At 54.8% G+C, this 19,886-nt stretch overlaps 1 protein-coding gene across 3 annotated transcripts; it reads right to left on the bottom strand.

The window, feature by feature from the left end:
- Positions 1–689: 689 nt before the first annotated feature.
- FBXL19 (F-box and leucine rich repeat protein 19) lies at positions 690–19,675 on the bottom strand. 3 transcript variants are annotated; one of them, XM_060123383.1, is made up of 11 exons: positions 19,072–19,675; positions 17,560–17,760; positions 16,021–16,164; positions 15,813–15,899; positions 15,501–15,719; positions 14,840–15,001; positions 13,187–13,698; positions 6,090–6,253; positions 5,838–5,999; positions 1,245–1,463; positions 690–1,136 (listed from the first exon to the last, which is right to left on the bottom strand). In XM_060123383.1, exons 2-11 carry the CDS (start codon positions 17,734–17,736, stop codon positions 958–960), a joined length of 2,025 nt encoding a protein of 674 aa, XP_059979366.1. In that variant the 5' UTR covers positions 17,737–17,760; positions 19,072–19,675; the 3' UTR covers positions 690–957. The 3 variants fall into 3 exon arrangements, with proteins under 3 accessions (XP_059979366.1, XP_059979367.1, XP_059979368.1); XM_060123384.1 differs by having other exon boundaries at positions 14,969–15,001; XM_060123385.1 differs by lacking the exons at positions 14,840–15,001; positions 15,501–15,719; positions 15,813–15,899; ... (1 more) ...; positions 17,560–17,760; positions 19,072–19,675 and adding an exon at positions 14,431–14,771.
- Positions 19,676–19,886: the final 211 nt, after the last annotated feature.

The following is a 19,886-nucleotide window of genomic DNA, read 5'->3' as shown; positions in this document are numbered from 1 at the left end:
CCCCACCCCCACCCCAGGTCAGGAGGGGTGGAGCTGCTCAATACAGTAAAGCAAGAGAGAGCCTGGGGGTAGTCCAGTCCAAACTGGGTGCCCACCAGTCCAGTCTCAGTCCAAGCTGGTCCTGTCCCCTCAAGCTCCGGCTCCCCCAGGTCCGAGGTTCCCCCGGTTCAAGTAACACTTCAGTACAGATGAATGTTCAAGTATAGTGCGGGGAGGCAGGTAGGGGGCTGGGGTACCCCTCACCGCTCCCCAGGGCCGCGCCGAACAGCGGGTAGGCCCGCAGCCCCCACTCCTCACAATAGCTGCCATTGTCAGTGACGTTCAAGGAGTCAGGGCTGGGGGGAAGGAACTGAAATCTGGGGAGGGAGGAAGGAGAGGGGTGACCCCGAGGGGGTGCTCCTGCCCCCACCCCTCACTCAGCCCTGCCTTTCCCCTGGCTCCCCGAATCCCCTCATCTCCGACGTCTGGATCCCCAATTGCTCCTCTGGCTTCCCTTTTCGGGCCCCCCCCCACCCCCCAACTCCAAGTATCTGGTCTTTGTTCCCTGAACCCTTGGTGGTCTGCTTTCTGCCCGCCCCCCACCCCCCCGCCCATCCTCCACCTCCCCCAGCCCCCTGGCTCCCAGTATCCTGTGTGCAGATACCCTTTCCCCATTCTCCCTCCCTCAGACTTGCACCTCTGCCCCCCTCCCACCATCCCTTTGGCTCAGCACCCCCCAGTACCTCTGACCCACTCCCCCCAGGGAATGGACAATGAAGCAGGTGGAAGGGGGAGGGGATGGGAAAGAGAGACCCCCAGAGATATCAGTGCAGGGGGTAGAGCGGGGGAGGCTGGCTCAAGTCCCTGGGCAGGAATCCCTAGTCATGAGGTGGGGAACCTGGCCTCCTGGCAGGGGTGAAATGAAGGCCTGAGGTCCAGGCTCCTGATGAGTCCTGGGGGAGGGTGGGGGGCACCCAACTAGCTGTCCTTGAGAAGCAGCTTCTCCTCTGGGCAGCGGAAGGGGCCAGGGGGCCCGGCGGCTGCCAGCCGGGCACAAGCTTCAGGGGAGAGCTGGCGGCAGGAGCGCAGGTCTAGGCGGCGTAGGCGCGGGCAGCGGCGGAACAGCGGGAGGCAGTGGTCCGTGAGGCGGTGGCAACCTGGGGATGGGGCAATGGCAGCTGAGACCAGGAAGGTGAGTAGCGGGTGGGCATGGACCACAGGGACCAAGAGGTTAGCAGGATGGACAGACAAGGGACCACGCTTACCGGCGAGGTTGAGGTGCACCAGGGTCTCTCGGAGCGGGGAGGTGGGGGCCGTGAGGAGGTGGACGCTGGGATCCCCAACGTGGGCGCAGTGGCTCAGGTCCAGGGCGCTCAGCTGGGGTGCGTGGCGCAGCAGAAGCCGCAAGGAGGCATCCGTCAGCTCCAGGCCGGCCAGGCGCAGCTCAGCTACCCCCTGCAGCCGCCCACGGCTCTCCGTTTGCCCTGGGCACGCAGAGAAGAGGTCAGCCTCCTGGCTGCTGCCATCCCTGCACCAGCTGTGTCTCCACACTCATCCCTCACCACCCCCTAAACCTGCTCCCACTATAAGAGAACCTCGACTTGCATTCTCTATGTGGCTTGCTCTTCTCCCCCAAACACACACAACTCGACATCATTTCATCTGTCCAGTGCTCACACTGCCTCCTCAAGGAGGCCTTCCATGATTACTCCACCTGAAACTGCAACATTCCACATACTCAAACCCCTTCCCTGCACTTTTCCCTCTTTTTCTCACCATCTGACGTATTATATATTTTTCCTCTTGTCCCACTAGAATGTCACTTCCATGAAGGCAAGAATTTCTGTCTGTCTTGTTCTTGCTCTGTGCCCAGGAATTGGGGCATAGGTGCTCAATATGTAGCCACTCATCCAACAAATGACATCCCCGATGGAACTGCCATCCCAGCAGGCTCCTCTGGCACATCTCTCTCCTTCCACGATCAGTGGAGTCCCCATCTGGATCCCTTCACCACTGGGGCGACACCACTCCTGCCTGAACTCCTGCCCCAGCCTCCTCACTCACTCATCCAAAGAGAGCCGTTCTCAAATGCAAATGAGACCACATCCCTCCTCTGCTAAAAACTTTCCAAGGGCACCTCAGAGAAGTCCAATCTCCTTGGTAGAACATTCCAGTTCCTACAAGATCTCACCCGTCTCAGCTCCAAACTCCTCTCTCTCCCCGCCAAATACTTGGGCCAAACTCCACAGGGGACCCTACCCCAAGAGATTCTGCCTGGGGCCACCTGTGCTCAATCCCCTGCCTGGCCAGGGTCCCTGGCTTTCTGGTCTGAGCTCAGAGGTCTCCTCTTCCTCTATCTCCAGGGTAGAAGAGCACCCACCCCTTATCTCTGCACCCAAAGCTTTCCATTTATTGTATCTACCACAATCCTGCATTTCCGTTTTTGGTTTTTGTAACTTAACTCCCTTGGTGCACCAGCAGCCATTGCTTGAGCATGCACCGTGGGCCAGGCACCAACTAAGTGGCTGCCTGCTCCTAGGCCAGTGGCTCTCCAACTGGAGAGGCTTCTGCATCTCCCTGGCAGCTGGCCCCGCCCCCAGAGTTCAGGTAGTCTAAGGTGGGGCCTCAGAGTTTATTTTCCTAATACGTTCTCCAGGGAATTCCCTGGCAGTCCAGTGTTTACAACTGTGTGCTTCCACTGCAGGGTTCGATCCCTGATTGGGGAACTAAGATCCCGCATGCCGCCTGGTGTGGCCAAAAAAAAACAACCAAACAAAAAAAAACAAGTTCTCCAGCAATGTTGAGCTGCTGGTCCAGAGACCACACTTTAAGAACCACAGCCTTGGGAAACAAGTTCTCTGATCATCATTCCTGTTTACAGATGAGAAAACTGAGGCTTCAAATCACTAAACAATCTATCCAAGATCTGAATTAACAGAGCCAGGACACGAGGCCTTGTGACTCTTAAGTCCAAACTCTTCCCACAGCGCTCTCTGCTTCCCAGACACCAGCCTAGCCCCTAAATAAACTAGATCAGATGTCACAAAGTCAGGAAGCTAGCCTACACAAGTGTTCTATGGTGTCTGCATAGTGCTAAAAATTTTCTCTGGGACTGATGCTACATAAAAGGACTTTTTTTTCTTTTTTTTTGCCACTCCACGTGGCTTGCAGGATCTTAGTTCACCGACCAAGGATTGAACCTGGGCCCTCAGCAGTGAAAGCTTGGAGTCTTAACCACTGGTCTGCCATGGAATTCCCAAAATGACATTTTTATAAAGAAATTTTTGATGTGGAGCTTTTCCTTGAAAAATTGTCAGCTCTGTCATCACTGGGCTACCCCTTTCACCTGATGATGAAAGCTGCATGGTGTACTCCCTAACGTCCTGCACCAAGCCCACCACTTCTGCAACCTGCCAGGCCACCAAGTCTGTGGGCACCTGACTTGGCAATCTCTGAATTCTACGTCTTTTTTTTTTTTCTTTGCGGAGCTGAGAGCCTGGAAAGGGGATATATCTGCAGATGCCCTCAATCTCGGGCCACAGCTAAGAGCCAATAGAGGGAAGCAGAGGAAAGAGAGGTCACATGTGGCTGGGGCGGGAGAAGTGGGCGTCAGGGAGGATTTCACTGAGGTGGGCCTTTAAGCATTTGAACATGTGGAGAGGGAACATGGGAGGGAAGCGTAGCTAGGCAGAGAACAGCAGGGGCAAAAGCAAGGAAGTAGGAAAACTTTGTTTTGCTCCAGGAATGCTGCACGAAGCCAGGGAGCCAAGATGATAAAGGTGGGTGTAAAGTCCCAACGAGAATTTAGGCCTTGGAGGCCTGGACAGCTCACCTTTGCAAGCTCCTGAGAAAGGGGCTTAGACTGAAGTGAATTGAAGCAGGAGGAGATGGAGTCAGTCTGCCAGATAACCGGCACTTTCTCACCTCCTGGAACGCACTGTTCCCAATGCTCGGTCCAACTCCAGTAAGAGTGGGCAGTGGGTGGGTGCTCAGGTCTGGCTCTCAACCCCTCTGGGCCCCTGGGGCCTCATCCAGAAAATGGGAAAAATCCTAGTTCTTCCTCTACTCCCCTTCCAAGACTGCTGTGGAGGAGTATGGGGTGGGAAGAAGGGAGCCATGAAAGAGAGCTGTGAAAGCAAGGTGCTGGGGTGAGCGGATGGTCCTCACCCTCACAGAGCTTAAGAATCTTGTGGGAGGAAACTAATTTTAACCAAATCATTTCACAACTGTACAGTGATATGCTGGGAGGGGACTGTTCTCTAAAAGAGGGACTGTAATCTCAATGGGGGATAAGATCATGGAGGGCTTCTAGGAGGAAGTGACATTTACGCTGAGACCTGAAAGACAATTAGGTGTTCATCAGGTGAAGGAGGATAGAGCATTCTAAGCAAAGAGGAGTGGGCAAAGGCCCTGGGGCTGGAGGACACTTGGCAAGGAGGCTGAAGTGTAAGGACACCATAGGTCAGTGGGAGCCAGACCAGGCTTTATCGACTGTGGTAAAATACTGATCTTCATCCAAAGACCACCAGGGAGCAATGAGAACGAGTGTAGAACATGGGATGACGTGGACAGATCTGACCTTCTGGATAGTTCACCGGCTTCATTATGGAGAACAGACTGGTGGGGGCCAGAGAAGATGCCGTGAGTATCCCATCTCCTGGCTAGAGCTAGACAAAGAGCCCCAGGCCTCAGCATCCCCACCTCACGCCTCCATATGACCCCCAAAGTGACCAGGCCTGTGCTCACCTGACCAGCCTCAGTTCCCAACATCCCCCTTTGCCAATATGGTTCTCACATCCCGTAAAACTGTTTATTCCTGCCTCACACTCCCTGGGAAAACGCTGTCCCTTTCAGGACTCAGTTCAAATAGCACCCCCTCAGGGAGGGCTTCTCTCACTGCCTTCCTGCCCACCACTTGCCCCCCGCCCCCCGACCACAGCTCCCACCATGTCACGCCATAACCTTCTACTTCTGAGTCTCTCTCTTCCGCATGACTGGGGTTCCACCCGGGCGGGGAATGGGTCTGACTCAGTTTGAGGTCTCCAGGGCCCTACATAGGGCCGGACCCAGAACTATGTGTGCCATAAAGCTGACTTTACCTGGCGGGGGACTTGGGCCTGACCAGGTGAAGAGGTCTGGGCCTGACCAGGTGACTTGGGCCTGACCAGGTGAAGAGGTGGCTGGTCTGACTTGGGAAATGAAACTACCACCGCCACACAACCTCCCAAGTCAACTGGCTCTCTCTTTCTGCTCTGTTCCCTCAGCAAAATCCTTACCCTTTCACTGTAGGACAAGAGGATCTAGGGGCCAAATCTGTTGCTCAGTCATGGTTTTGCTGGGTCCACACATGAATTTTAAAAGAATCTGAATTAATTGCCATCATTTAAAAACCAGGATATTTCACAGAAAATCCTTATTTCTGGCTCCTCTTGACACATGGAACTGACCAGCCACATTGGGCCTGCATTCTTCCACAGCGGTCACCGCTGCTCCCTCTAGCGAAGGCTCTCCAGTAGTGCCCGCCACACCCAGAGACTTCACCCACAATCCCCTGGCTTCTCCCAGAATTGTGTCATCCTCCTGTCCTGTATGTGTTTCATCCCATAATCATCTTCCCCCTAGAAGACAGGGGCTACATCCTCCTCATCCTGTTCCCTCAGCTCTGACCACAGGGCCCAGCACACAGCAGGAGAGTGAATGAATGAACAATGGCCAAGCAGGGCCTGTCTACTCAAACTCATGTATCCTGTCCTTTCTTCAAATCCTTTAATACCTAGCAGGAGTCAGAAGAGACCTTGGAAGCCTCATACCCCCACCTTGTCTGACCCCTTCTACAAAGGAGTGAACAGAGGCTGCACCTGGTTTGGTGTCTGGCGGAGGCAGCAGCAGCTCTCGGAGCTGGGAGTCTTTAACATCCTCGATCCAGCGGAGGTCCAGGAGCCGCAGGGCCGGCAGTGGGGCTGAACCCAGGGCAGAGACGGAGAGCCAGGAGCAGCCAGAGAGCACCAGCTCCTGCAGGCCTGGGGGCGACGGGAAACTGGTGCTAGGAGGACTCCGTCCTAGGCCTGTCCCCCTCCTCCCCCCAGTCCCACCTCACCACCTGGCACTACCTTGCAGTCGGTTCAGAAGCCACATGAGCTGCTTCTTGGAGACACCTGTCCAGCTGAGGTCCAGAGCTCGAGGCTGGCGACGAACCACACCACTAAGCATGGGCGGGGTCAGTGACTTCCGCCGGCTCAGGTCCATTCGAGGCCACAGACGCTTGTCGTAGCACCTGTCGGCCACAAGGGGAAGACAGAGACCTCAGTCCTCAGCTCTCAGGGAGCCCACAATTCCCCACCCCCATGCTAACCGGTTCACCCCAGCTCTCTCCTGGTCCATATAAGATAGCGGGGAGGACAGGAAGCCCCAGGACCCAGGCCAAGAGCATTGGGCTCAGGGGTCAATTCCATCACTAACTGGATGTGAGACCTCGGGCAAGTTCACTCCTCTCTCTCAGCCTCAGAGGCCTTGTAGAGATGACAGTCCAGACTCAGCCTGCCCACAAGGTTGTTGTAAGCTCAAATGGGGTTACTATAGTTAGTGGGACTTAACAGCTGCTAAAGCGTTCTGCCGTTCTGCCAAAGACACCCCCACACACACACCGTATTTGATGGAGCCCCAAAGAGATCTTTCAGCAGCGCCCCATCCCTACCCTGGGCTTCTTATGGTGGCTGTGGGCACTTCTCATCCTCTATTAATTTCTGCCCTTGATTCGCGTCTGCCCATCCTGAGGACCAGCTGCCCAAGGCTTGACTTACAGCCCTAGTCTCTCTTTGATTACTGTATCCCTCCAACTAGAATGGAGGCTCCACGAGGGCAGCCCTGGCTTCTTCCCCTCAGCAGCCCCAGTGCCCAGCACTGGGCCAGGTGCATAGGACATTACCTGTTGCACATCTGTTGCATGAATGGATGATGCCAAGCCACTGTGAACCACTCAAAGCTCCCACAGAGCACCCCCTACAACACACCTCATTTATGGCTTCCCATTTATACACTCAGTCAGTGTTTATGGAAGGCCTAGTAGGTCCCAGGTATTGAAACTACAAAGACGAATGAGGCCTCAACAAAGTGAAACAGGTTTGTTTGATCCTGACCCCAGCATTTCTGAGAGCCTTGACTAGGCCAACATGCAGAGACCTGGAAAAGGGCTTCCCAAACTTATTTTACCAGGGAACCCTTCCCCATCTCTCCCAAGGTCATCTACTAATACTTTGTAGTACACTGAAGTTCCTCAAGACTCAGTTTGAAAAGTTTCTTCTAGTACAGTAGTTCAAAGCCATGTCAGGAAATTCCCACTGGGCTAGATGAACTGTGTCAGAAGCAGCAGGGGTGAGCAGGGATGCGGGAAGCTGTCTCTTATCTCTCTCCCAGCCCCCATTCTGGAGGCTTTCCCTTCAAGAAGCCCTGGGCTGGGGCAGTGATGCTCAAACTCTAGTCATTCGCTATCCACTCATCTGCAGAACATGAATTTATGTTTAAATTGATTCCCCTCTTTGAACTTAAAACCAGTATTGTTTCACATAAATATGTTACCCTTAGAAATAAACACCATAATAACAGGCCAGGGTTACTAAATTCTAGCTAGGTGTTTCTGTGGCTCTTGGCTACTATCTAAAGACTATTTTTATTAAACAGGGAGATAAGTATTAGAAAGGTGTTAAAGATGTAATAGCACCCAATGGAGAGATTTCCTTTTCAAAACTATCAATAATGGAAGGATTAAGCCATGTTTTTGTGCCACTTACAACTGCCAGGCACACTCCAGAGTCCCGGGTGACATTTCTGGGAAAGTTGGAAGCACAGACACTAAGCCTTCAGTCTGAACAACTCCACCCCTCTGTCCCACCTGTCACCTCCTACCATTTCCCCCCTCTTCTAGCATTCTAGCCTCTCCCTCTCCTGGTTCCGTCCACTCAACCAATAAACATTTGCAAATCTCTCCAATTCTAAAAAGGAAAAGGAAAAAAACAAACCCCAAAGTAACCCACCTTCAACCCAGCTTCTGCCCCTAGGTCCTTTTCTCCATCCTACTCCATCCAAAATCTCTCTGCTCACTCCGAACCCAGTCCTGAGTTCCAGTTCAACTGCCGCCACCACCTTGAAGCCCTCCTGTATCTTCCACGGCTAGAAGGGAACCCTTCCCCCTGGGGGCACACATAGGCCACCAACTGTTTCTATATCGTACTCCACAAGAGCCAGGCCAAACCACCTGCCCGCCTATAGACACACACTGTTTGGTGCCAACGCATTTTGACACATGTGTGACTGACAGAAATGCCATCCACCCCAGATCACTCAGGGCTCAGCTCCAGTGCTTCCTCTTCCAGGAAGTCTCTCCTGACTTTTCCTGGCTGTAGCTAATTTGTCCCTTTGCCCTTAGATGACCAGAACACTGGGTTTAAACCTCAGAGTGGCAGCCAACAGTCACTGAGGGCCCTACTGATACTAAGTGTCCAGGCATGGAACAGTGAGAAAACAGGGGAGTATCAGCTAAGTCCACAGTAAGTAAGGCAACAAGGAACATGATAAGAGTCAATGAGAAACTGGGAGGGGGAGCTTCCCAGGGAGACAATGCCTGATCTGAGACTTTAAGGAAGGCAGTAGTTAGGACTTCCCTGGCGGTTCAGTGGTTAGGACTCTGAGCTTCCACTGCAGGGGGCACGGGTTTGATCCCTGGTCGGGGAACTAAGATCCTGCCTGCCATGCAGCACGGCAAAAAAAAAAAAAAGGAAGGCAGTAGTTATTCCGGTGAGGGGAGGAAGATGATGTGAGTTCCAGATGAGGAAGAACCAGTATCCAGGCCCAGTGCACAGAGAGAAAACGGAGAGCTCTGAGAACCTGAGGCAGCAGGAACAAAGGGCAATTCATCATCTCCCCTTAACGATGAGGATGACGATGACAGTCACTCTAGCACTAACATCTGGTGTTCACTGAGGGTTTACTGCATTCTGTGCACTAAGCATTTAACCTCACAACAGCCCTAGGAGGTAAATACTAGTCTCCTTTTTAGAGGTAAGGAAAATGAGGCCCAGGGAGGTTAAGAGACTTATTCAACGTCCCACAGCTATTAGTGGTAACAGAGCCAGGTTGTAAACCAGGCTAGTCTGGGTCGAGAGCCTGAATTCTGAAGTGGAGAAGAGGCAGGGGTGAGGCTAGAGGAGGCCCAGGGTAGGGGTGCCGTGGCAAGGAGGGCTGGAATGCCAGGCTGGACGGCTGTGGCCATAGAGCTCAGAGGTGAGGAGTGTGAGCCATGGGGATCTAAATCCCAGCTCTGCCACCTCTGTGCTTTGAGTGACCTTAGGCAAGTCACTTGCTCTCTCTGGGCCTCCGCTTTCCATACCATAAAATGGGGTAAAGGCAGCACTTATTTCAAAGGTTTGCTGCATAAATGAAGGGAGAGGAAATTAACTATACTTCCATTTTTTTAAAACAATGATTGAAAAAAATTAAATGAAAGACGTTAAAAAAAAGAAGAAGGGAGATAGTGCAGGACCCTTCTGAAGGGCTTCTCTAAAAAGAAAAAGTGTTTAGTGTAGTCACTGTGGGTGTCCAGATGTCCAACGGGACGGTGGAAGTTCGTTGTGAAAGTGACAGGGAGCCATGGCCAAGTTCCTTCTAGACTAGAGAATGACACTTAGGCAAGAGGTCAGAAGAAGTCTGAGGCCAAAGCATACATCAAGCCAGGGGAGGTAGAACTTTATGTTCAAATGCCTTACCCCATTCCCTTTCCCCCTGACTCAACACCCCTGACCAAGTCAGCACCCTACTAAGCCCACCTCCAAATCCCCAAATTCGAGTACAAAACCTCCCTCTTGCAGAGGCCCTCTGGGGCCACAGAGCCAGACCAGCCCAAACTGCCACCTGTAAGGAATGCACAGCCTCCTGGCTCCAACCGAAGACAGTTCTTCCTTCTCAGCTCTCTGGACTCCCTGCTGCCACCGCTGTCCTCCAATCTGTCCACCTCTAAGTCTTTACTCCTAACCCTAACTGCCTTGAACCTGGGGTCTAGTTCCTTCCTTGCTCATTTCCTCCAAAGTCCCAACCCTCTTCCCTGCGACTCAGCAGCTCCCCCAGGCCTTGTCCACCCGCCCTCCCTCCGCTCACCTGGGCAGATCACTCTGCCGCCCGTTTCCAAGAGAAGATGAAAGGCACCAGACAGGAAAGCCTGCAACCTCCTGCTCTCCCACCTACAAATTTCTCTCCCACTCCACCTTCACTACCTCTTTCCACATTCTATCCTGATTTCCTCACTTTCATTCATTCACTCATTCAACAAGTGTTTTTTCAGTACCTACTGTATGCCACGTACCTTAGAAACTAGGGACACAGCAGAGAACAAACAGATCAAGTCCAACCTCAACTCCAGGCGAATTGGCTCCAGTGCCCTCACCCCCACGTAGCACAGCCAAAGATATCAACGCCTCCTTGTAGCGAAATCCAACTGCCACTTCTAGTCCTTGGCCTCTCATGACCTCTCGTCAACACCCGACCCTGCTCGTCACTCACTCCTTCCTCAACCTCTCTCCTTCAGGACACACTTGTGCCCTCGATCTCTCTCTGCCTGTTCTTTCTCTAACTCACAAATGCTGACATTCTGATTTCTGCCCTCTTCCTTGAAGTCGCTACCTATAGGTTACAAACTCCCGAACTTGGATATTTCTTTTAAGCATCAGACCTGTACATCCAGCTGCTCTCTCTCCTGTTTGTTCCTGACTGGCTCAAAGGCCTTTCAGACCAAACACGGCAAATCTGAGCTCTTGGCTTTATCCCGGAACCTGCCCCTCCTCAGTACTCCCAAGCCTGGGCCATGGCATTGCTGCCCACCCAGGCTCATGGACCAGAAACTCAGTTGAGAGTCACCCTGCTGCCCCCACAGCCATTTAGTCACCAAATCCAAGCCATTCTGCTTCTTAAAAAGTTCCCAACTCCAGTCCCTCCTCTCCATCCTCACTGCCCCTGCTTCTGTGCCTACGCTGGCAGAGCCTCCTGACTGGTCCCACTGTGCCCCACACAGGCCCTTGCTCCGCCTTCCCCTCATCCTTCTCATCAAAAGCCACTACTTTATCGAGTGTTTAGCACCCTTCAGGTACTGTGCTGAGTGTTTTGCTAGAACCACCTCATTTTATCCCTACAAGGTATTGATATGAACCCGGACTACAGACAGGAAAAGGGAGTCCTTGATAGGTATAGTTATCCAACCATGGCCATTTCATCCAGGAAGTGCAGGAATCACAGCTGATGACACCCATGGGTGCCAGACTCCAGGGCCCAAGCTGGAAACCACCGTCCAGTCCAGCTTCTCTGCTTCGTCCGCCTCCAGTCACAAGTCTCCCCTTGAGGTAGAAATCAGGTCCTCTTAAAGCTCTGGATCCCACGTGCCAAACACAGGGCTGGCCCTGATGAAGAGGCCTCAGCAAACATTTCCGCAATTATTACTTGAGGCAAGGGTGGTGATCCCCAGCAACTGCTGTAACTATTTGCTTCTATGTTGCAGTTTGACTGGGAGCTCTTCAAGGGCACAGATCTGTGTTCTGAGGATGTAAAAGTCTATGCTTTCAGTAAATATTTGTAGCTGAGTGAGTAATAACGATTGCTGTTAAGGCACTGAGAAGTTTCTCTTTCCTAAGTACTGTCCTCAATTTTTTTATGTATATTAGCTTACAAAAACACTAGGAAGTAAATGCCTTGGTTCCCCTGTTTTAACAGATGATGAAATTGAGGCATAGAGAAGTTAAGGGAACTAGCCCGATAGCATACAGCTCATCAGAGAAAGAGTAATTCACCTACAGGTAATTTACCTCCAGAGCCTACCTTCCTCTCTTCTTAGCTATATAGCTTCCACAGAGACCAGAAAGTATGAACAAGCACCCCAAAATCCTTAGGAAAAGGACTGGGGTTTGAGGTCAGCCACTAACTGCACTGTGCTTTCAGGTGTCCCTCATTCCCCCACCTCGCAGGGCTGTTATTATGAGGAACACATCAGCTAATGTTTACAAGGTGCCCAACAGGATGCCTGGCCCACAGTAAGGGCCTGGGAAAGAGTCTGGATTTACTCATTTAATAAAATGTTTTTTGAGCACCTACACTACCCTTTGTCCTGTGCTGAGAACATGAAGCTGAAACAGATACAGTATCTGCCCTAAACAGTTTCATGGGAACATGAAAGTGAACGAAGGTTTGTCAACATGCAGCAAGCCTCTATGTGCTCTTTTTTTTGGGGGGGGGGTATGGAGGGAGGAGTGTTGTAGGAGTTTGATGGAGAGGTGGGGGGGTTGCCAAGGGCAGGACCAAAGAGGAAGACCAGGGGTTTGGGAAGATGACCACCATTTCTGTAGAAACAAGACTCAGAAAGCAGTGAGGGGCTTCCCTGGTGGCGCGGTGGTTGAGAGTGCGCCTGCCGATGCAGGGGACACGGGTTCGTGCCCCGGTCCAGGAAGATCCCACATGCCGTGGAGCGGCTGGGCCCGTGAGCCATGGCATCTGAGCCTGAGCGTCCGGAGCCTGTGCTCCGCAACGGGAGAGGCTGCAGCAGTGAGAGGCCCGTGTACCACAAAAAAAAAAAAAAAAGAAAAGAAAGCAGTGGGGAGATGGGAGGAGGGTAGGCAGAGGGTGCTGGTGGTGGCTCCAGGCCACAGAGAAGTTCCAAGCAGTATCAGGAGGCCCAAATATGGCTGCCTCTGGGAGGACAGAGGCCACTCGGCAAAGGGCTTTCTTATGGGTAAGTGGGACCAATAATAAGACTGTCCTCAGCAGAGGGAGGTGAAAAGCAAGTGAGATGAGGCAGGCACAGCAGTCAGCACTATGCTTGGCACGTACTAAGCACTCATAAATGACAGTTATTAAGAGGAAGGGTTCTGGAGCCAGAAGGACTGGGCTCAAATTCCTGGTTCTACTGCTTCCTCTCCACATGACCTTGACCTCAGCTTCATCTGAAGAATGGGATAACAGTACCCACCTCACAAAGTTGTGAGGGTTCAGTGACCTCATATATAAAAAGCAACCTGTACATAGTCAACACGGAAGTACCACACCGCAGTATGTACATCCTGCAGAAACATTATCATTACAAAAACAAGGCCCAGGGAGGCTCTGGGATCTGTTACAGGTCACACAGCAAGCGAGGAGCGTGTGGGCAATGGAATCCAGGCCTGTCCAGGCCACTCACCAGCGGCTCCAAGTCCGGCAGACTCGCATGCAAATGCATAGCTCTCGGGGCCCGAGGTGCTGGAAGACTCGAAGCCAGGCGGCTCGGGGCAGGGGGTGGTCGGATCCGGCAGCCAGAGGCAGCGTGTCGGGCTCGGGGCTTCGAGGTGGGGGCCGCACCACGTGCCGCTCCAGCTGTGGGGGCCGGGGCGGGGGGGCGGGGCCCAGGGGCCAGCTGAGGAGGGGTCCCCCACTGCCAGGGCGCACAGCCCGCCGCCCCCCGCGGTTCTCCTTCTCGCCTGAGCTGCCCCGGGCTGGCCGTCGCCCATTCCGGGCCTCCCCAGGAGCCTCATCCTCACTCAGGGATGTGCCTGACGAGTCGGAGTCCGAGTCGGAGTCTGACGAGGACGAGGAGGTGTCAGGCACCCGCTCCAGCAGCTGGCACATCCGCTTGAAACGCTCTAGCTTCTCCCTCTGGGGTGATGGGGACGGCACCGCCGGGCCCTCCGCAGAGGCCAAAGGCGGCTTTGGTTTCTGCGGGGAGAGAGGAAGGCTGTTCTAGGGCCTGACACATACCTCCCCACCCCCTATCCCTGAGGAGTCACCAAGGGATGAACGGCCCGAGGGACAGTCCTGAGTTCCAGCCCTGGCTCTGCTCCTGAGTGACATGAGGCCTCAGGCAAGCCATGGCCCTCTCTGGACTTTTCACTTTCCTTATCTGTCACATGAAGGCACTGATCCAAAGAATTAAGTCTTATGGGTCTCACTAGCTTATGAGTTTCCAAAAGCAGTGAGGTGTGGAGAACACATACAGGTCTAGTTTTGAGTACTGGCTGGGCTATCCATTCTGTGTGACATTGGGAAGCCCCTTTCTCATCATCTACAACATGGAACGCTGGACCAGACAATTTCAAGTGTCTCTTCAATGATGTAAGAGTAACAATGACTGTCTGGCCCTGGGTGGAGCCTCCCAACCTGACACATGACATCCTCACAGTGCTGGGATGGAGTGGGCAACTTGGGCCACTCTTTTTAGACATGAGGAAACTTAGGCTCAGAGACTATGGGACTTGCCCAAGGTTACAAACTGATAAATGGCAGAGGCAGAATTTGAACACAATCAGGCAGACCCTGGCATTCAATGTGTCAGTGCAAAGTGGCATCTGAATTCTAGCTTTGCTGTGTGACGTTGGACAAGTCTTTAAACCTCTCTGGGCCTTATTTCCCTAGAATCTAGTACATTTTCAGTTTACAAAGCTCGTTTACTTTAATGTCATTAAACAGCTCGGTGGCATAGATGGGGTAAGGGAGGTAGTATCATCTCCATTTCACAGATGAGGAAACTGAGGCTCAGAGCAGCTGACAAGTTGCCAAGACCAATCAGGGAGTCAGTGGCTGAACAGGGATTTGAACTCAGTTCTTTCCCCTTTAAGGTCTGGAAAGACAAGGCAAATGGGTCAGATGATACCCCAAGGGTTCTTGGGAAATCCGGGGCTCTTGTGGCCTGGCCCCAACCCACTCTCCCCCTCCACTCTTCCCAGAGGCCCAAATGCCCATCATGGCCAAGTGGGGCTGGGGCAGGACAACGTAGGCAGGAAGGGACAGATTTCTGTCTTCAGGGTGGAGGGTGGGGCAAGGAAAGGTGGGAAGGGGAGGGAGGAGGTCCCCGGCACACCTCCCAGTTCTCGGGAGGGAGCCCAGGGTGGCAGGACGAGAAAGCCTGGCTTGGATTCAGAACCCTGGGGGGCAGAAGGCCGGGGCCGCCTGGGTCCGATCCTCGGAGGAGGCAGGCATCTCCACCCACCTTCTTCAGGTGCCTCTCTCGGCCTCCTTTCACCTACCAAGGCAAGAAGGAGATAGGGGGAAAGGGACAGATGCCATTAGCCCCACACTGTCCACAAAACTAAGATCTATGCTCTCCTCTTAGACTACAAATCCCAGAAGCCCCCATCTCAGGGAGAACTCTGAGCATGCTCACCTTGTAACCAGTATCTTGGCTCACTGAGCATGCTCTCATCTCCTCTTTCTTCCCCCTCAGGCCCTTTCCAGCCCCTCCTTCCTCCTCTGCAGTAGCTAATTTGAGCATGCTCTCTGCCTCTTCCCTAAAGCACCCAAAGCTTTCCTGTCCAGTGCCATTTGCCTCTCACCTGTACCTCTCCACCATACTGAGCACGCACCATCCTCCCACCAACAACTCCTGAACTACATCTCCCTACAATCCCTGGGGGAAACCCATGAAGCACTATCTCCCAGGGCCCACTCCCCTCTAAAAGGAACAGGACTACAGCTCCCAGAATCCCTTAGGCTGGACCTAGTGAGCATGCTCCCTGGCTCACCTTTTTCCTTGGGGTAGGGGGCTCATTCCCTGCCTCCCTTTCCTTTCTTTTGGGGGGCCCAGGCACGTCCTCTGGGGGGGGCCCAGCAGGTAGGGGACCCTTGCGCCTGGGTGGGGGTGGTGGAAGTGGCGGCTCCTCCGTCAGCTTCCATCCACTCCCCAGGCTGGCGCCCTCCTCGCCGTTGTCAGCCCTGCGACGGCCTGGTCCCTCACCTGAATCCTGGGGAGATGGAAGCTGGGGGTGAGGTTCTGCACAGATCCCCAACCTCCCGCCTACCCAGAGCCTAGCACCCAGACAAGCCCCAGCCCCTACCTTGCTAGTCCGGCCTTCCTGGGTGCAGCGAGGGCACTCCCAGCAGTTGGGGATCTCTGCATTGATGACACCCTCAGCCTTCCCCATCTGCAGGCAGAGGGCAGGGAGTGGATGTCAGGTGCCAGCAAACTCAGAGGCAGCCTAGCCCACCTCCTTGCTCCCCGACCATCTGCCCTACCCCAGCCTCCAGGGTCCCCAGGGCCATCACCTTCAGGCAGCCAGGGTGGACGATCTCATTGCAGATTGTACACTCCATGAGACTCAAACCAAATTTCTCTTCCTCTCCCTCCACTGTGTCCTCCTTCCCAGCCTCCCCACACAAGAGGCATACAGCTGTGTGTGGGAGCACAGGCTGTCGGGGGAGAGAGGACGTCAGGGACCCCAAAAGCAAGCAGCAGGAGAAAGACCCTTCTTTCTGGGGATCCTGGCCAGCTGCTGGATGAGGTTCAGAACCTGTGGGCCACATTGGGTCAAATCCTGAATTTGCTCCTTTTTGGCAGTATGACCTTGAGCAACTGATTTAACCTCCTTACATCTCTGTCTCTCCATCTGTAAAATGGGACTAGGAATTTTTTTCTTGCAAGACTGTCATGAAAATGAGATAATGCAAGAAATGTAGTTGATACATAGTTGTTATTACTGCTGTGATCGTTGCATCTGGATCCAGGGCCTTTGTGACCCTGAAATTGTAGCTGGCTTTGGGAAAGGAAGAAGACTGTAGGCAAACGTGACAATAATACCCAGAGAGGGCTGGAGGGAACACAGCAGCAGCTCGGGGTGATTCTGAGTTTGCTCAGTGAGCAGCACAAGGATTGCCCTGGACCCCACAATAAACCCGGTTTTGGCAAGACCCCTGGGAACACTAAAGGCAGCTGGCTGGTCCTAGAAAAAGGAGAGTGGCCTTCAGACAACATGAGTTTGGGAAAATCAGTGGTAATATTGAATCACATCGAGAAGGTTGTGAGGCAGGTTCAAGGAAGCAGCAGGTGGGGAAGAAGGAAGGAAAGTGAGGCAAGGGTTGGGGGAGAAAGGAGGAAAAGGGAGGGGCTGTGGGGTAAAGAGACCAACAAGGAAAGAGTGGCTGCAGGAAAAAAGGGAGGTGGCGGCATGAGGGGGACATAGGATGCAGCTGGCTCCTCATGGCTGCTGGGGAAGGACCACTCTCTGGAGCCCTGGGAAGCTCAAAGGATGAGGAAGCTGGGAGGAAACCCATGTTTCGTGGATACCTACTGTGTGCTGGGCCTTGTAGCAGCTACATTCATATCCATGCTGTTTAACCTTTACAACTCAGCAAAGGAAACATTTCACAGAGAAGGTACCTTGAGGTTCAAAGTGATTTGCTCAAGGTCACACAGCGGGTAAGACTGGCCTCAAATCCAAGACCACTCTAACAGGTGAAAGGACGCTAAAGAAAGCAAAGACCTATTCACAGGGCCAGCTCTGGGAAGGGGTACGAGAGGGTCTGAGCCTTCTATGGGCCTGTACCTCTGAAAGTTGGGAAATAGGTGAAGGTACAGCGTGGGATGGATTCTTCTGTACACCCTAACACTGGCCCCAGCTTGAAGCTAAGGACAAAAACAGGCCTGGCGAATATTTGAACAAGCCAGTGAATGAATGAGTGAACAAACAGCAACTTTACATTACACTCTAAGGAGTCACCACCAGCCACCCAGAAAGGTGCTGGGGCTGGCTGGGGAAAGGTGCCCGGAGCCCCAGGCGTGCCCGATACGGCGGGGGCAGAACTCACGGCAGTGCACTGCCGGAGCAGGCACGACTGCTTCATGCGCCCGGGCCCCCCAAACTTCTTCATGTCTCGGCAGAAGTGGCAGTCCCCGCACTCAGTTCGCACACAGGCCCGGCAGCGGCGGCAGCGGGTTCGGCGTCGGCGCGCTCCGGCCCCCGGCCCCCGGCTGCTCGACGACATTGGGGGCGTCAGCAACGCCGAGGGCTGTGGGTGGAGGGTGGCAAGGTCAGGGGCCCACTGGGGCCCTGGCCGGGGAGACTCCTGGCAGCTTCCCCCACTCCTAGGCAGCCAGAGCTTGGCTTCCTACCCAGGGAGACAAGGAACAAGGTGTCCCTCCTGCAGGGGGTGAGGGGAACCACTCCGTCTAGGCAAGGCTGCTCTCTCCCTGAAGCAGCTCACCCGGGCCCTCTGGGAGCCCCGAGAACTGGCTTCCTGAGCTCACTCCTGCTCTGACACTTCATCGTGCCCCCCTGCCTAGGCCAGGGAGGACAAAAGGACACTGAGAGGGACATGGGCCCTCTCCACTGACATCCCCACAGCAAAGCTCCTTGGAAAGCCAGGGGCTCCTTGTCTGTGGAGTTACCTTAGACAGGTCCCAACTCTTCCCGTTACCCAAATGTGCTCCAGCCCATGCGCTCCCCAATCTAAAATGCCCCAGATTTAGCTCCCAAATACCCACAGATTCCTGGGTGGAAGCTCCAGACCTTTCCTACTCTCTCTCTTCTCTCTTTCATAAGCTACTAACACCCAATCTCTCTTCCCCTAAAATCTAGATTTCCTCACCGGATTCAATGGTATCCTTCTTCCCTAACCCAGTCCCTAAAGAGTCACTGTTGCCCAACTTCCCAGTGCTCGGAAACCCTCCCTGAGATGCTGCTTCAGAGCCCCTCCTCAGCCAAAAATCTCAACTCCTCTGCTCCCCACAGAGCTCCGTCTGCTCTAAGACAGCCTCCTCATGGGTCTCTCAGGTCAACCTGGGCAATCTCCCAGATTCCCTGGGATTCTCGAATCCAGCCTGACATCTCCACAGAACTCACGATGGGCTCAGTCCTACATGTGCACCCCACCCCAGCTTCCCAAGCTGCTTTCCACCCCTAATTGTCTAGAATCCCTTGGGCTCCCCTTCCCAGGGAAACCAGATCCTCCAAGATCCCATACAGACTCAGCAGGCCTGGAGGATCTCTTTATGGCCAGAGTCTTACCCCAGCTTCCCCCTTTCCAGGGACTTCCAGACCCATCCATGGGGGGAAGGGGCCCTCCAGCGCTCCAGGGGAGGGGCCTTGGAGGGCGGCGACTGCAGGCGGGGATGGGGGTCTGCAAGGGGAAGCAGGGTCTAGGAAGGAAGGCCAGTTCCCCAAGGTTGAGAGATAACAGGAAGGAGGATTAGAGATGAGGAGTTTGGAGCAAAGAGAGGGTGAGGCTGGGGGCGGGTAAGGTAGAGAGAGGCCGGGCGGAGGATGAATGGGACTGGGAGCTGCCCAGGTCTGGGGGTGAGGAGGAGCCGCATGAACCCACCTCACACGTGTCCCGGGAGCCATCTCTCCCTTCTCGGCAGCTCCCGGCGGGTCGGCGGCCATCGGCGGCGGGGGGGCCGGGCGGCACGGGGCGCGAAACGCTCAGAACGCCGGGGTCCACGGCCCCCCGAGGGCGCTCGGCCCCTCCCTCCGGCGGAGGCCGGGACGGCGGCGAGTGGAGATGGGGGGCGCCGGGGGCGAGGCCCTCCCACGGGCTGCGGCGCGGCCCTTCCAGGGGGAGGTCCTGCTCTGGGGGGCTTAGTCCCTCAGCCCCCCCAGGCCAACGGGGGCTCCTCGGGCGCAGGGTGCACAGCTTCTGCCCGGGCCCCACTCAGTCCGGGGGTCCGAGTCCCAGCTCCCCTCCCCCCACCCCGCCCCGCCTCTCCCCGGCGCCCCTGGCCCTTTAACTGGCCCCTTCCCGGCCCCCGCGGCCCAGGGGTCCTGGGCCAGGCCTGGGCCCCCGCACCGTTTCCGGGGTTCAAGCCCCGCCCACCGCCGGTTCCCGGGGAGGGGGGGGTCCCTGTAACCTGCCCCCCTCCCCTGGGCCCGCCCCTGGCCTGCGGCCCCCTGCCCGACTGCTACGGGGCGAGCAAAGGGGGGTGAAGGAAGCTGCTCGGCCCCGCCCCCCCAGCCTGCGCGCGCCCCCTCCCTCTCCCCTTCCCCCCAGCGCGCGACCCTCCGGAGATAGGGATTTAAATAAAATTTGAATAAATCCCCTTCCTCAAGCAGGAGGCTGGAAGGAAAGGATGGAAGGGGGCAGGAAAAGGGGGAGGGGGCAATTGGGGTGTCTCAGCCCCCCTGGTCCCCCGGCCCCGC

The sequence above is a fragment of the Lagenorhynchus albirostris genome, chromosome 15 (assembly GCF_949774975.1).
Source record: "Lagenorhynchus albirostris chromosome 15, mLagAlb1.1, whole genome shotgun sequence".
Taxonomy (NCBI): Eukaryota; Metazoa; Chordata; class Mammalia; order Artiodactyla; family Delphinidae; genus Lagenorhynchus; species Lagenorhynchus albirostris.
The sequence above is the reverse complement of the archived record's forward strand: the minus strand, read 5'-3'. Positions and strand labels throughout refer to the sequence as shown.

Coding starts and splice junctions, on each gene's coding strand:
- FBXL19 (XM_060123383.1), bottom strand. CDS start 17,736: ATGTCGTCGAGCAGCCGGGGGCCGGGGGCCGGAGCGCGCCGACGCCGA. Junction 16,165..17,559: donor TGCTCCGGCAGTGCACTGCC/GTGAGTTCTGCC, acceptor CTCCCCCGACAG/CCTGTGCTCCCACACACAGC. Junction 15,900..16,020: donor TCCACCCTGGCTGCCTGAAG/GTGATGGCCCTG, acceptor CTCTGCCTGCAG/ATGGGGAAGGCTGAGGGTGT.